The sequence below is a fragment of the Coccidioides posadasii genome, chromosome 3, assembly GCF_018416015.2.
Source record: "Coccidioides posadasii str. Silveira chromosome 3, complete sequence".
Classification (NCBI taxonomy): domain Eukaryota; kingdom Fungi; phylum Ascomycota; class Eurotiomycetes; order Onygenales; family Onygenaceae; genus Coccidioides; species Coccidioides posadasii.
This window is the reverse complement of record NC_089409.1, coordinates 5,665,628-5,679,682: the sequence shown is the minus strand read 5'-3', so window position 1 is coordinate 5,679,682 and position 14,055 is coordinate 5,665,628. Positions and strand designations below refer to the sequence as shown.

Below are 14,055 nucleotides of genomic sequence, written 5' to 3'. Positions count from 1 at the left end.
ATCGATTCGTGCCCTGCCACGCTAGGAGAACTTGGGGAATTAGCGTTAGATCTGGTGGAGCAGAGAGAACTGTGAATGCGCTCACAGCTTCAAGACCTCGTCTTCATCAAGTGGTGTTAGTACGACAAACTGTTTTTCAACACTACTTCCTGTTACTCAGCGCGTGCAGCTTCTGCGATAGCCTTTCGTCTTGTTCAAGCATTTTAGGATTTACACACTCACAAACACGCCACACCTCTACGGAGTATTTCAAACACCTATCAGCCTATCCAAGCTCTGAAGGGATACTCTACGTTTCTAGGAGATGTCTTCGGGTGGCGATAGTCCCAGAGTGGACGAAGATGAAGTTAGGGATACAATTGAAAATGCATCTTTACCAGGCGAAGATAGTCCACCATCGCTTGAAGAGGATAAGCCGGACCTTGACAACGACGACGCGGACCTCTTTGGATCTGGCTCTGAAGGCGGAGACGATTCACACGAGTATGCTCAACATGGCCTTGATTCAAATTTAACATTGTGTGCTAACACGTATTAGAAAACCCCGACGAAAGCTTGACGATGAGGAACTGGATTCAGGCGACGATGAAGGGCGCTGGGATCGGCGTGAATCCCCGATGGACGAAGATGGCGCGGAATTCGGTGAGACGCTTAATATAATGGACCTTAACCTTGGTCGCACTACAGAGCCGGAATCCACGGACGGACAGGTTGGTTCTTTTCGCCTGTGGTACAATTTCTTTTACTGACATCCGTAAATTTCAGTTCTATACGCTGAATATGCCGAATTTCCTGTCCATTGAGTCCGAGGATTTTAACCCTGAGACGTACGTTGCGCCGCCATTTTCTTCCGCTTCAACTTCGCTTTGCTGGCGCTATGACCCCAAGAATGGAAAGGATATTCAATCCAATGCACGTATCATCCGCTGGTCAGACGGCTCTTTGACACTTCAACTTGCCTCAAACCCGACCGAACAATACCGAATGCCTCTGAAACCTCTGGGGCGACCTAATAATTCCTCTAAAAACGCTGATTATGACTCTGAATTGGACTCGCATGTCTATCTTGGAGCTGCTGCAGAAGCTTCATCAGTCATCCGTATCACTTCACACCTCACCGGACAACTTTCCGTTCTTCCTACTACAGTTGAAACAGATGATGCGGTTCAAAAACTACAAGAATCATTGGCGGCTGCAACCAGAACCGGCCGAAAGAATCCTGATGGCACTGTTGCTATGTTCGATGTCAAGGAAGACCCGGAACTTGCAAAGAAACAGGCCGAACAAGCTGAACGCGAGAAGCTTCGCGAGGCCCGACGACGACAGCTAGCTGCAGATCGCGACCTCGATCGTGGAAGGCGTGTAGGCCTCCCCGGAAGAACCGGTGGAGCTGGTCTTACGATCGCTGGATTAGAAGGTGACGACATGCTCGCCACTCGAGGGCGCATAGCTAAGAAACCCAGGCGTAAGCCCAACCGCCGTGGAGAAATTTACACCGACGATGAAGAGGGATATGGTCGCAGGGGTCGGACTCGTGAAGATGAATATGACGAAGATGACGGTTTCCTTGTCCGCAGCGACGAGGAAATAGAGATTGAAGAGGAGGAGGAAGAAGAAATCCTAGAGGAAGACGATAACCTAGAAGCAGAGGGTGAAACAGACGACGAGATTTCTGCTCCACATAAGATGGCCACTCGTGAAAATGAGAAGTCTCCGAAACGACCTCTCGAGGATGGTGAAGAACCGGAAGGGGCCAAAGCGGGCACTCCCCCAGTGAGAAAGAAGAATCGATACGTTGTGGAATCTGATGAGGATGAGTAACTTTAGGATTCCGGTCTGTTCACTCGAAGATCATCAACAATTCCGTAAATTGTCCCTTTTGTTTCTCTATTTCATATTTTTTTTTTTTTTTTTTGTTTTCTTTTTTTTCAAAAAAAAAAAGAAAATCGCCCGCGCTGTGAGATACGGGTGCTTTGGGTGGGAGCCATGTCTTTATAGTGCACTTACATTGGTATCTCCATACGTTGGGCGTCTTATTCTCGGTATTTCATGGGCAATTTAGATCATAGGGTTGTCGCATGCGGAATACTTCGTACCTAGGTCCAATCCATAGGAAAGTGAAAGTCACTTCGGATTCCTCAATATCCCTCGCAACTCCCTAAAATACCTATATAGAAGCAGAAACGCATGTCCGGACATTATTCGTGCCTTGTATGGGAACTGAGAACTACATACAGAGAAAGTTAGGTGAGAAACGTAGAGAAGAATGTGGTCCTAAGGCTGCAAGCCCGCAGAATCCAGACAGTCACACAGATATATTCCACACATTCCAGTTTGTGAGGAGACCATTGTAAGACCTGTTGTCTATCAGCTAAAGGCCCGATTCGCCCTCATCAAAATTAAACCTTGCAATCACCTTCCTTGCACTACCTATGACCCTCAAACAAAAGTAGTCTTGCTCCTTATTGTGCTCGCTCTGATGCTGACAAACTGTGCCGGGTGCATCCGCCGGATAAGCTTTATCCTGCCAGGTTTGCCCCTCTGCATGGATTTTTCGTTGTCTCTCCTCCATATCCTCAATCAACGAGAGCAAGCTCGGTGTTTCAAGGCATTGAGACTGGACAGCATGGACTATAGGCGGCACGCTACTTCCAATCACAGCATGCTTAACGACATTATGTAACCATGCTCTCCAGTGCTTCCGGCGCGGTTCGGGATCGGTAGGCAGCGATGCAATATATGAGGGGTCGACGCTCAGGTTTCCCAGGGCTTCGGCATCTTTGCCAAACACTAGGAGCCACCCATCGGCTACCACATTCAGGAGCGTACCGAGGAGCATGAGGTTTTGCATTGAGGTGTTGAAAGCTTGCGGGCATATTTGGCAGTGAATCACGGATTTCGCGGTGCGTGCTGCGCTGTATAACGTTGTTAAAGTGTGGACAGAGAGCGGAAATGACGACAGTGTTGATATGGAGCTGAGGCATAAGTAGAGATATGATAAACATGAACATTGCGTCGTTAAACTTGGAGCCAAAGGGGAGAAGCTGGAATCTGTGGGCTGGTAATTTGGTGTTTGGAACATCATTGGGGTGTTTATTTGCGAATAGTCCGGGTTATGTGGCTTCCACTCCAGAAGAGGTTCTGGTTGGAAAACTTCGGACTCGAATATCGGCCCATCTGTGACAAACGGACCGGCTCTCAAATCATACTGATTTGTCATAAAAGATTTATAAATTGCCGGGCACATGTTAGCGGCCTCCAATGCGCCCACGGGGTCTGGAATACCCTCAAGGATCGGTAGTAGGTCCGTAATATTGCTGTCATCCAAAGTCTGACTAGGTATGGAATTCTTGCTCTCATCGGACCGTTTCCTCTTTGGAGGCCGCCCCATCGGCTTCTGGAGGGAATAATGACAGACCAACGACTGCTTAACACAACGGCTGCATCCTGTCGCCTCTCCCGAACATTTTAACTTTCGCTGCCCTATAATCGAAGACGTTGGTACGCGAGAGACACCAACGCGCAATCAGTCAAAACGACTTACTGCACTCATCGCAGGCGGTGTGCCGCTTTGGGAGGGCTCCCGCATTGAAGGCCTTGACATTCGAGTATGAGAAGTCCATAACCGGGTCAAGCCAGGGAGCAGTTGCGTTGGTTTGATTGATGTGCATCGCAGCGGTGATGCCCAGAAGAGCCCGACTTAATATTGACAGCAAACCAAAAAAATAAATTGCTACTGACTGCGAGGGCTGGGTTGGTGTTGGTCGGAATTTGTCGAGCCTGGATAGGAGATTCGATGCCCCGCGCGATTTCAGGCACGCTCCAAAATCTTTCAACGGCAGATGAAGAGCAGGTCCGCCTTCGAACATGGAACTCTACTCTCTCAGATCGACCTCCTCAGATTCTCTGTTACCCTTTTCTGTGATTTGAGGCGACGTTGACTTCATAACATACTTAACCTTCTAACCATGCGTGTTGCTCCGTTGACCAATGACAGCAAGTTCAGGTGGCTACCAAGGTTGAGAGCGACGGAACAACAATATTCCTGAGACAGTCGGAATTTTGTTTTTGCAGGTCCGGGCAGTTTCGAGCGGGAAAAAAGCTGCACAATTTCGAGAAACTGCGCCGACGGCAGGGCTCAGCGAGTCATCCAGGCCCCGATTGTTCGCGATGGATTACTCCAAGGGCTCCAAGAAGCGCAAGGCTATAACGAAAGATGTTGACGAAGACCCGAGCGTCGTCTCTGGAGATGAATACGACCTTGAAGCGCTCGACAGGGACGATTCTGATAGCTCCGCCGACGCGAGCGACTCAGAGATTGAGTTGATTGGCGATTTCAGCAGCGACGATGGAGAAGACGACGATGAGCTTCATAGCGATGAAGTCCCATCCGATACGGAACCCTTTGCCCGGGCGAAAAGTGGGAAAATTGCAACCGGCCTTGACGGTTCTTTAGATGGGGAAAGCAACGACTTGTCCGACGATAATGAACCAAATTACCGAATTGAAAAAGATGCAAATGGCAACGAGCGGTATATCTACCCCGAAATCAATCCTGATGATAATTCGGAGTATTCCGAAGTCGATGAAGAGGCCAATACGATTGGCGATATCCCACTGTCTTTCTACGACCAGTATCCCCATATCGGCTACAATATTAACGGGAAAAAGATCCTGCGCCCCGCAAAGGGTCAAGCATTGGATGCACTGCTAGATAGCATCGAGATTCCAAAAGGCTGGACTGGTTTGACCGATCCATCCACCGGAAAGCCATTGCAACTAAGTCAAGAGGAGCTGGAGTTGCTGCGTAAAGTACAGATGAATGAGATCACCCAGGATGGCTACGACCCCTACCAGCCTACCGTCGAGTACTTTACGAGCAAGCAAGAGATAATGCCTCTCAGCGCAGTCCCCGAGCCAAAGCGAAGATTTATACCTTCGAAACATGAGGCAAAGCGTGTTATGAAAATTGTTAAAGCCATCCGGGAAGGCAGAATTCTTCCGTATAAGCCCCCGGAAGAAGAGGACGCAACTCAAGAAGGAATACAGACATACGATTTATGGGCTGACGAGTCTCCACGGCCAGATCATCCAATGAATATTCCAGCTCCCAAACTACCACCACCAGGATATGAGGAGAGCTATCATCCGCCGCCAGAGTATCTACCTGATAAGAAAGAGAAAGAAGAATGGGAGAACCAAGATGAAGAAGATCGCGAAAGAGAGTATCTGCCAACGGATTATAGCACTTTGCGAAAAGTGCCAGGTTACGAAAGATTTATTAAGGAGAAGTTCGAACGTTGTCTCGACTTGTATTTGGCGCCAAGAGTACGACGGAGCAAGTTGAACATTGACCCGGAGTCTCTCCTGCCTAAGCTACCTAGCCCCGAAGAACTTAAGCCGTTCCCAACAACCTGTGCAACACTATTCCGAGGTCATCGCGGGCGTGTTCGAAGCTTAGCAATTGATCCCACTGGGGTCTGGCTAGCTAGTGGTGGAGATGACGGTACCGTTCGCGTTTGGGAGCTACTCACTGGCCGACAATTGTGGAGTGTTAAACTAAGCGATGAAGATGCAGTCAATGTCGTCCGTTGGAGGCCAGGCAAAGAAGCTGTCGTTCTAGCAGCATCTGTTGGTGACAGTATCTATCTTGCTGTTCCCGATGTTGTTAATCCGGAACTGGAAGCGGCTAGCCTTGAGGTGATTGATGCTGGCTGGGCCTATGCTACCTCCACAGGAACAAGTGCTACAAAGAAGACTTCACCGGTACAATGGACTCGTCCTGCATCTTCCCTCGCGGATTCTGGCGTATATGCAGTGATTCCATTAGGTTATATCGCCAAGTCAATATCCTGGCACCGTCGTGGAGACTACTTCGTAACCGTCTGCCCTGGTACATCGACCCCTGCCTCAGTCGCGATCGCCATCCACACTCTCTCCAAACACCTTACGCAATATCCATTCCGCCGACGTCTCAAAGGTGGGGGTTCACCTCAAGTTGCGCATTTTCACCCTTCCAAACCTATCCTCTTCGTTGCCAATCAGCGCTCAATCCGCGCATATGATCTCTCCCGTCAAACTCTAGTTAAAATTCTCCGCCCTGGCGCCCGATGGATCTCCTCCTTCGACATCCATCCTACATCCTCCTCTACTTCTGGCGGCGATAATCTTATTGTTGGTTCTTACGATAGACGTCTACTCTGGCATGACGTCGATCTCTCCGATCGCCCCTATAAAACGCTTCGGTATCACCAGAAAGCCATCCGTGCCGTTAAATATCACCCTCATTACCCTCTTTTTGCAGACACGAGTGACGACGGCTCTTTACAAATTTTCCATGGCAGTGTCACGGGGGACTTACTCAGCAATGCTAATATTGTACCTTTGAAGGTGCTAAAAGGACACAAAGTCACAGGGGACTTGGGAGTGCTAGATCTTGATTGGCATCCAAGGGAAGCTTGGTGTGTTAGTGCTGGAGCAGATGGCACGTGTCGGCTATGGATGTGATAGATTTGATACCTCCTGTCTTGTGTAGTGCACGGATATGCCCTGATACATGTTAATTTAAAGCGGCGCTCTGGGGTTAGCTGTGAGATATAGTGCTCCAAGCTTTCTCAAAACATGCTATTCCTTTAATGAAAAATGCCAATGAGATATTTTAAGAAGACGTCTAACTGGGTATATTTTCAAAACTTAGAGGTATATATGTACGTACATACATACAAAGAGTATGGTGCTGAGACAAATAGTTAAATCGCGACATTCCCGCCTCCCCATTCTCTCCTTAGTCTCTCATATCTCCTCATGTCAGTAACACTTGGTCTAATCTCTGTCTTTGCAACTACGAAATCTTCCAATTTGATTGTATCTCGCCGCTTGATCGCTGCATAACCGGCACGGCGAAGCAATGAACCCAAATCTGCACCGCTGTAGCCCTCACACGAGCGCACCAGGGCTTCGATTTCCGGGGTGACTTCAACAGTTAGTTTACGAACCAATGTACGAAGGATATCTACTCGCTCATTCTCGCTAGGTAGATTAACAAAAAGAAGAGTTTCAAGACGACCAGGTCGTAGCATGGCCGGGTCGATGATATCTGGCCTGTTGGTGGCAGCGATGACATATATCCCTTGTCGTGCGCTACCAAGCCCATCAAGCTCAGTAAGTAATGTGTTCACCACACGCGCAGACGCTTCGGAGAGTGTATCATCGCGACGAGGGACAAGAGCGTCAAGTTCGTCAAAAAATATAACGCAAGGAATAGAAGACCGCGCACGAACGAAGACTTGCCGCACTGCTCGTTCTGATTCGCCAACGTATTTGTTGAGAAGCTCGGGCCCCTTGACACTAATAAAATTGGCACGCGATTCGTTAGCAACGGCCTTAGCAAGCAGAGTCTTTCCGCATCCTGGTGGTCCCCATAGAAGAACACCGGTTGGGGCTGATATCCCGACCTGAGCATAAATTTCAGGGGTTTTGATGGGGTCGACGATTGCAGTGACGAGTTCTTCGCGCACGCCACCGAGGGCGCCCACATCAGCCCAAGTCGTATCAGGTATTGTGGCGAAACCTTCACGTTTCGAGGAAGGTTGAATTTTGGGGAGTGCGGCCAAAAAATCCTCGTTGGAGACAAATACCGTTTGGGGTTCAGATTCCGGAGGCGCCTCTCGAGCTCGCCTTATCAGGCGGCGGAGTTCTAAGATTTTCGGGCTTATGTTGCTCTGAGGCTCTTCAATGTCCATCTCTTCATCGCCTAGAGATTTTAAATGATCTAAATATCGCTTGATAGCAGCTGTCCCCGCTGTAGATACCAGATCATTCAAATCAGCTCCGACAAAGCCAGGGGTCCGTTTCGCAAGTAATGGAAAATCCAGACCATTGGCAAGATTCATATTTCTTGTCAATGTGCGTAGGATTTGTTCTCTGACTGGTTCACTAGGAACACTGAGATTGATCTCCTTGTCAAAGCGACCACCTCTTCTCAAAGCTGGATCAAGACTGTCTGGCCGATTTGTTGCGGCCAGCACAATAACTGGTTTTCCATCCGTCTTTTCCAAAGCTAAGTCGTCCATGCATGTGAGTAACTGGGCGACAATTCTCTTCTCCATTTCACGCTGGGCACTTTCACGCTTTGGAGTGATAGCATCAATCTCGTCAATAAAGACAAGACAGGGAGCAGCCTTTTTAGCCTCGTCAAAGTGTTCCCGGAGTGCCTTTTCCGATTCACCCGACATTCCAGAGACAATTGACGGAGCAGAAATGGCGATAAATGGAACACCCAATTCTGCCGCGAAAGCATTGGCAATTAGAGTCTTTCCACACCCGGGAGGCCCGTGCAGTAGGACACCGCGTGGCGGCTGAACTTTGGACGAGGAATAAACTTGAGGCCGAGTCATTGGGAGGACAATTAGATCTTCCATCTCTTGAATCACGTCGTCCACGCCTCCTAAATCTGCAAGGCTCACATATGTCGGTGGGGATCGGTCGATAGAACTCTCCGCTTTTCGACGTTTCGAGATCGATTCACCACCTGTTTGACGCCTTTTGTTTGTGGGTTGGGGGACCGACGACGAGGACTCAACCGCACCATCTAATTTCTTATGAGTTGGCGGTGTTTTCGACTGTGTGTTCCACATTCCCACGATGCTCTTGTTTACGCCATTCAAAGCCTAAGCGGATATCAGCAATGTATCAGCTTCCAGTGAAATCGTGGCGCCATACCGGAGGCTGTTGTTTCTCGACCAATCCCTCAAAGTCTCCTTCCAACGACTCAGACTCATCTTCACCCAAAGCGTCAGCTTTAATAACGTCCAATACCCGCTCAATACTGTCCTCTAATAATTTTTTGGGTCTGCGATTTAAACTGGAATTGGATTTCTTGATTCGGTCGTAAATCATAGGCACACCAAGCCGTAAATCCGAACCTTCCGCTTGCTGTTCGTCCACGAGCTTGCGGATAATTTGGTAGACCTGCAATGATAGGTAAAAATTCAGCGCTCTATATTCATTCGGGAAAGCCATCAATGTGCTCACCTCCTTATCAAGGCCATGCCCAAGGCTTGGCCGACCGCCGCGATTCCTTGGTGGCATTTTGTATATTAAAAATGCGCTTGTCTCGCTCGCCGCCCGAGATCAACTTTCGCTTCCTGTCATAAATTTGCTGTATCGACAGGCCGGTAAGTTGCCCTGCCGAAGATACCGGAACATTGTTAAGCCGAGACGTAGTCCCTGTTTATGTAACGATTATGCTTATCGATAAGGAATCGGTACCGTAATTCCGATACAGTCGGCTGATACAAGCCATCCGTCGTCGATTCAATGCGTGAGAAGCACCTCACTGGATTGGAAAACGTGCTCTTGAGACTATTGGAGATGCTAGTAAAATGGGAAACACTTCCAGCTCGCATAAAATATCCGCGCAAGATAGGTACGTGTGGTACTGTTATCACAATTTGCTGCAGCGCAAGTCGTCGAATGCGCCGTTGAGCGAAAGGGCGCCTCAGCCGTTTGCCGTTCCTGTTCTACTATACAAATAGAGATTTGTTCTTGTTTTACTCGCTGACTATGAGATTCTGATTCCAGAGCAATTCTCGATCTGAAAAACCAACGAGATAAGCTACATCAGTACCAAAAGCGCATCACTGTCCTAACAGACCGTGAAACGGCCATTGCCAAAGAATGTTTGGCTCGCGGCGATCGATCGCGTGCTCTCTTAGCACTACGACGCAAGAAATATCAAGAATCTCTACTTTCCAAGACTGATTCACAGCTTGGCCAACTGGAAAAATTGACAGGCAGCGTGGAATTTGCCTTGGTCCAAAAGGATGTCTTGTTTGGCTTAAATCAGGGTACGAAAGTGCTACAAGCTATCCATAAAGAAATGGGGGGACTCGAGGGAGTAGAGAAGATGATGGGTGAAACACAAGAGGCTAGAGCATACCAGGAGGTTCGTTTCCTACGCTGCTATTTCATTCCATTATCTAGACCTAGATTACCAACGGTTCGCAGGAAATAAGCCACATGCTCGCCGGACAGATGTCGAATCAAGACGAAGACGAGGTAGAAGACGAATTGGAAGAACTCGAGCGAGAGGTTGCTGGGGGTGTGAAGCTCCCTGATGTCCCAACGTCAGCATTGCCGGAAGAGGAAGAACGGAATAGAGCCACGACAGCTAGCCAGCGTGCCCGCGCAAGAGCCAGGGCACAGGCGCAGAATGCAGTCCCCATGGAAGCCTAAGCCTTGTATCCCTATATCTGCAGTTTCTTTTCTTTATTTCGCCAGGGTTCCCGCACAATATACAGTCACCGCACGGCATGTACATACGCGGTGTGATGTCGGTCTGATGAGTGTTAATAGAAGGAGTTAATGGTATCGTCTGATTTCCTACGCATCCGGTGCGTGCACTTACTACACTTTGGACACAGGATATATCATACCCCCAGTTGTTGGTAATCGGCACCGCTCCCTAGCTAGTATTAATTCATTATTATCATTTCGCTAAGGTAGAGGGAAGCTAAACTAATAGAATAATAGAGATCTATCATATCTTCCAGTATGTCCACCACGGAACCCGTCCTACTGTCCAATCGTCCTTCCAACCCCTTCGCCCACACCTTGTATAATAACATGATCCTTCGGGTTGGCCGCTGCCTCATACAACACCGTAACCGGTTCTCTGATGAGAGCCATATAATGCCCTTTAAAGCCGATATACCCTACCTTTGTGACCTCCTCGTCTCCCCCACTCCAGTTATCTTCGAAAAATAAAGTAACAGATGTCGTAGTGTTCCACTGAGCTCGGTTAAGGGGAATCTCCAGGGCATCGGCATCTGAACCTGTGAGTGTCTGGGGAACGGTAAGTGTTTGGGTGGCCTGGAGATCGGAGGCAGTGGAGAAATCGAGATCCGGTCGATTGCGGAAGAGTTTAATGGTCTTTGGGGCGGAGGTGGTAGGAGGTGCGTAGAACAAGAGGGAGTGGAGTTTAACCTGGCCAGTGAATCTGAAATTGACTCTCGTCAGCCGGAAGTACTGGGTTTGTTAGATGGAGATGTGGCGTCAGAATATATTGACGGAGGGGCAGAGCATGGCGGGGTAAATAATGAATCAAGAGGCGTCAACTTGCGGCATTCGAGGATCGGAGGTTGGACTTACGGGATATACATCAGCATCTGCTCATCCACATCGCTTTCCAGCTCGGGGCTATCGTCTAAACGCTGAGCCCATGTTTTCTTGACGATGGCAGTGCCAGCCTTTGGCTCGGATTCGTTCAGCGTGACAATTCCATCGAAATCGATCTGCTTATATAAAAGCGACTGGAACGCGGGGGTCAAGTCATCGCTATGGTCATGATCATGATCGTGGCCACCATGGCCATGGTGGTGGTGGTGGTGGTGATGTGACATTCTAACACCGCGGTTCTCTATAGTTGGTAGGAAGAAGCTGATTGAACACAGAAGGGACTTGGATTTAGATAAACGATCTGGGTATTATAAAACGAAGGATGGGGTCAAGGGTGAACCTCCACCCTCCAAAATCTTTTTGGGTCTCGAATAACGATCAAGCAAGGGGTATTCCCTTATTCTTCTCTACTTCCCACTAGGATTAGGCCGTGTCGCCCCTTTATGTAATTCGGTGACAGAGACATCAAGATCAACAGACGAGTTTCTTGGACATGCATCACAACGTTTGCCATTTACTCTACTTTTGCCCTCAACACAACTGTAGTATCTAAGCTAAACAGGTCACTCTTTCACCTGGTAATAGTCAGAGGCATACTCAAGGAGCCATGACTTTTGAATTTTAGTGATATCCCGAATAAATATCTTGCTGCTTGTTTGCAGGACCTCGTGGAAAATCACCCAGTCCGCCTTTCGATTCTATTTGTTACTTGTTAGTACTTCAACATCTGACCACTTTCTCTTGGATATAACTTACAAACAACAACGAACTCGGATGCGCGTGAAGGGTTACTCCTCCGCTTATGGTTTTAAAGGTGCCGTCTGGCTGCATCCTAGCAGCATGTCCAAAATATCCCGTTGTGAGGCACCGTTGTATCTGTTCCGCAGTAGTAGCCAGCTGAGACTTGCGGGAGGACAGGGTTTCGTCGATCTGAATTCCAAAGCGGTCCAAGTATCTTTTAAGCTGTGCACGGATGCTAACTGCCTTTTGCATCGATTTATAATTTAGCGAGTTCTCCCGGCACCACTTCGAGTCTTTCTTTCCCTTGGTGACAAAGGCCTGGTACACATTCAGATATGTTAAATGATCCCCTTCCTCCACGGCAAACTTTCTCCGCGCGGATTCCATACCCTTTTTGTCGCCCTCTTGTTGAAACCAAACGGACCCTTGAACACTCGTCATGGCTGCTATGGATAAAATTTCACTGAGGCATCCAAATGTAGAGGCGTTAAGCAAGACTTTGGCCATCATAGGCTCCACCGAAAGCTCAGCCATGTGAATACCAAGAGGTTTGGTCAACTTTGCGTACTCATCCACAGCTCCTAAAGAGTAGAGCAGCTCAAGCGCTCGAACAACAAGCTCCGCAGGTGGGCTAGAGAAGAAATCAAATCGGACGATATTATCAATCCCAAGTGCTTTCAACTGGAGAATCACCGGTGCCAGGTTTGACCTTTGAATCTCTGGAACAGAGGCATCTGGTAGACATGCGTATGATTCCTCGGTATAAAGGCGAAAGCACTTGCCTGGTCTTGTTCTCCCGGCTCGCCCGGCTCTCTGGGAAGCAGATGCTTTTGAGATAGGCACTGCCGTTAAAGTATCGATCCCAGTATTTGGGTCATAAGCACGGAGCTTAGCATATCCGCAGTCAATAACGAATACGATCCCATCGATTGTCACGGATGCTTCAGCAATATTAGTGGCGACTATGACTTTGCGGGTATTTTCAGGAGCAGGGTCAAAAACATAGAGCTGCTGTTCCGTAGTAAGTCCCGCGTACAGGGGTAATGGCAGTAACTCCTGGGATTTTGGGGGTAAACTGGCAGCACGCTCCGAGATTTTTTGGATAGCAAGATCTATTTCTTCTCTTCCGGTGAGAAACAACAAGATATCACCATTAGTTTTCCCCGCATGGATGTCGAATACTGTCTTGATAGCTCTCTCAACATAATCTTCTGCCGGACTCTCCAGAAACAAGCAATCAACCGGATACATTCTCCCCTCGAGGCTAAGAATTCTTCCCACTTTGCCGCCCATTTCGCTTCCATTCTCCGCATTAAACTGGTCTTCTGCAAAAAAACGTAAAAATTCCTCTGCCTGCAACGTTGCACTGCTCACAATAATCCGCAGTTCCGGTCTCTTTTTCATGATCTTTTTGAGTATCCCAAGAAGGATGTCGGTGCTTAGGGAACGCTCATGGGCTTCGTCGACCATAATCACAGAGTAACGAGATAACAATGGGTCTACGAGAGCCTCTCGCAACAGGAGACCGTCCGTTAAGAATTTTATCCGGGTTGCAGAAGACGTTACGTCCTCGAACCGAATTGAATACCCGACCTCTTGGCCGACACTACACCTCATTTCCTCGGCGACCCGAGCCGCAACAGTTGTAGCAGCCACTCTGCGAGGCTAATTCATGAATTAGCATGTGCATCTGTAATTCTACCGCAATGAGATATCAGTAGTTAACATAGCTGGGCAACAACCTACCTGGGTGACTGCAATCTGCTTTCCATCTGCACACCATCCTGCTTTGTCAAGGAATTGAGGCAATTGGGTAGTCTTTCCGCTACCCGTTTGTCCCACGACTATGGTTACAGGATAATTTTCAACGACATAAAGCAAGCTATTGCGATGTTGTGCAATCGGCAATAACGCTGGGGGTTTATAGAGCGACGAGATGAAGCCCGGGGAGAGGTCAAAGTCGGTGGCCATCTGAGTAGGTTAAAAGTTCACCGGGCTAGTCCAACAGAATATATTGCTAACCGTATTGAGCTAGCCATGACCGAACGCTCAAACTCTCAAATTCCCGCCCAATCGGTGAATATGACTTCACTGTTTTCGCGCGATGCTTAGGCTTAGACAGACGATTGAGTACCC

At 48.5% G+C, this 14,055-nt stretch overlaps 7 protein-coding genes across 7 annotated transcripts; 3 read left to right on the top strand and 4 right to left on the bottom strand.

The window, feature by feature from the left end:
• The first annotated feature begins 269 nt into the window (after positions 1-269).
• D8B26_006816 (uncharacterized protein) lies at positions 270-1,876 on the top strand. The gene is made up of 3 exons (XM_003070246.2): positions 270-483; positions 539-710; positions 766-1,876. The coding sequence occupies exons 1-3, from the start codon at positions 305-307 to the stop codon at positions 1,819-1,821; spliced, it is 1,407 nt and encodes a 468-aa protein (XP_003070292.2). The 5' UTR covers positions 270-304; the 3' UTR covers positions 1,822-1,876.
• Positions 1,877-2,335: 459 nt separating this feature from the next.
• Positions 2,336-3,908, bottom strand: D8B26_006815 (uncharacterized protein). Its single transcript, XM_003070245.2, has 2 exons — positions 3,545-3,908; positions 2,336-3,483 (listed from the first exon to the last, which is right to left on the bottom strand). The coding sequence occupies exons 1-2, from the start codon at positions 3,867-3,869 to the stop codon at positions 2,372-2,374; spliced, it is 1,437 nt and encodes a 478-aa protein (XP_003070291.2). The 5' UTR covers positions 3,870-3,908; the 3' UTR covers positions 2,336-2,371.
• A 229-nt stretch (positions 3,909-4,137) lies between these two features.
• ERB1 (Ribosome biogenesis protein erb1) lies at positions 4,138-6,662 on the top strand. The gene has a single exon (XM_003070244.2). The coding sequence runs from the start codon at positions 4,171-4,173 to the stop codon at positions 6,505-6,507; it is 2,337 nt and encodes a 778-aa protein (XP_003070290.2). The 5' UTR covers positions 4,138-4,170; the 3' UTR covers positions 6,508-6,662.
• A 68-nt stretch (positions 6,663-6,730) lies between these two features.
• D8B26_006813 (uncharacterized protein) lies at positions 6,731-9,090 on the bottom strand (the record flags this gene model as incomplete). Its single annotated transcript, XM_066125302.1, has 3 exons — positions 6,731-8,669; positions 8,722-8,970; positions 9,034-9,090. 3 exons carry the CDS (start codon positions 9,088-9,090, stop codon positions 6,750-6,752), a joined length of 2,226 nt encoding a protein of 741 aa, XP_065981384.1. The 3' UTR covers positions 6,731-6,749.
• A 245-nt stretch (positions 9,091-9,335) lies between these two features.
• On the top strand, positions 9,336-10,343 carry VPS20 (Vacuolar protein sorting-associated protein 20). The gene is made up of 3 exons (XM_003070242.2): positions 9,336-9,427; positions 9,583-9,946; positions 10,009-10,343. Exons 1-3 carry the CDS (start codon positions 9,384-9,386, stop codon positions 10,234-10,236), a joined length of 636 nt encoding a protein of 211 aa, XP_003070288.2. The 5' UTR covers positions 9,336-9,383; the 3' UTR covers positions 10,237-10,343.
• Positions 10,344-10,426: 83 nt separating this feature from the next.
• Positions 10,427-11,610, bottom strand: D8B26_006811 (uncharacterized protein). The gene is made up of 2 exons (XM_003070241.2): positions 11,152-11,610; positions 10,427-10,999 (listed from the first exon to the last, which is right to left on the bottom strand). Exons 1-2 carry the CDS (start codon positions 11,400-11,402, stop codon positions 10,576-10,578), a joined length of 675 nt encoding a protein of 224 aa, XP_003070287.1. The 5' UTR covers positions 11,403-11,610; the 3' UTR covers positions 10,427-10,575.
• A 131-nt stretch (positions 11,611-11,741) lies between these two features.
• Positions 11,742-13,990, bottom strand: D8B26_006810 (uncharacterized protein; the record flags this gene model as incomplete). Its single annotated transcript, XM_003070240.2, has 3 exons — positions 13,666-13,990; positions 11,935-13,584; positions 11,742-11,876 (listed from the first exon to the last, which is right to left on the bottom strand). The coding sequence occupies exons 1-3, from the start codon at positions 13,888-13,890 to the stop codon at positions 11,742-11,744; spliced, it is 2,010 nt and encodes a 669-aa protein (XP_003070286.2). The 5' UTR covers positions 13,891-13,990.
• Positions 13,991-14,055: the final 65 nt, after the last annotated feature.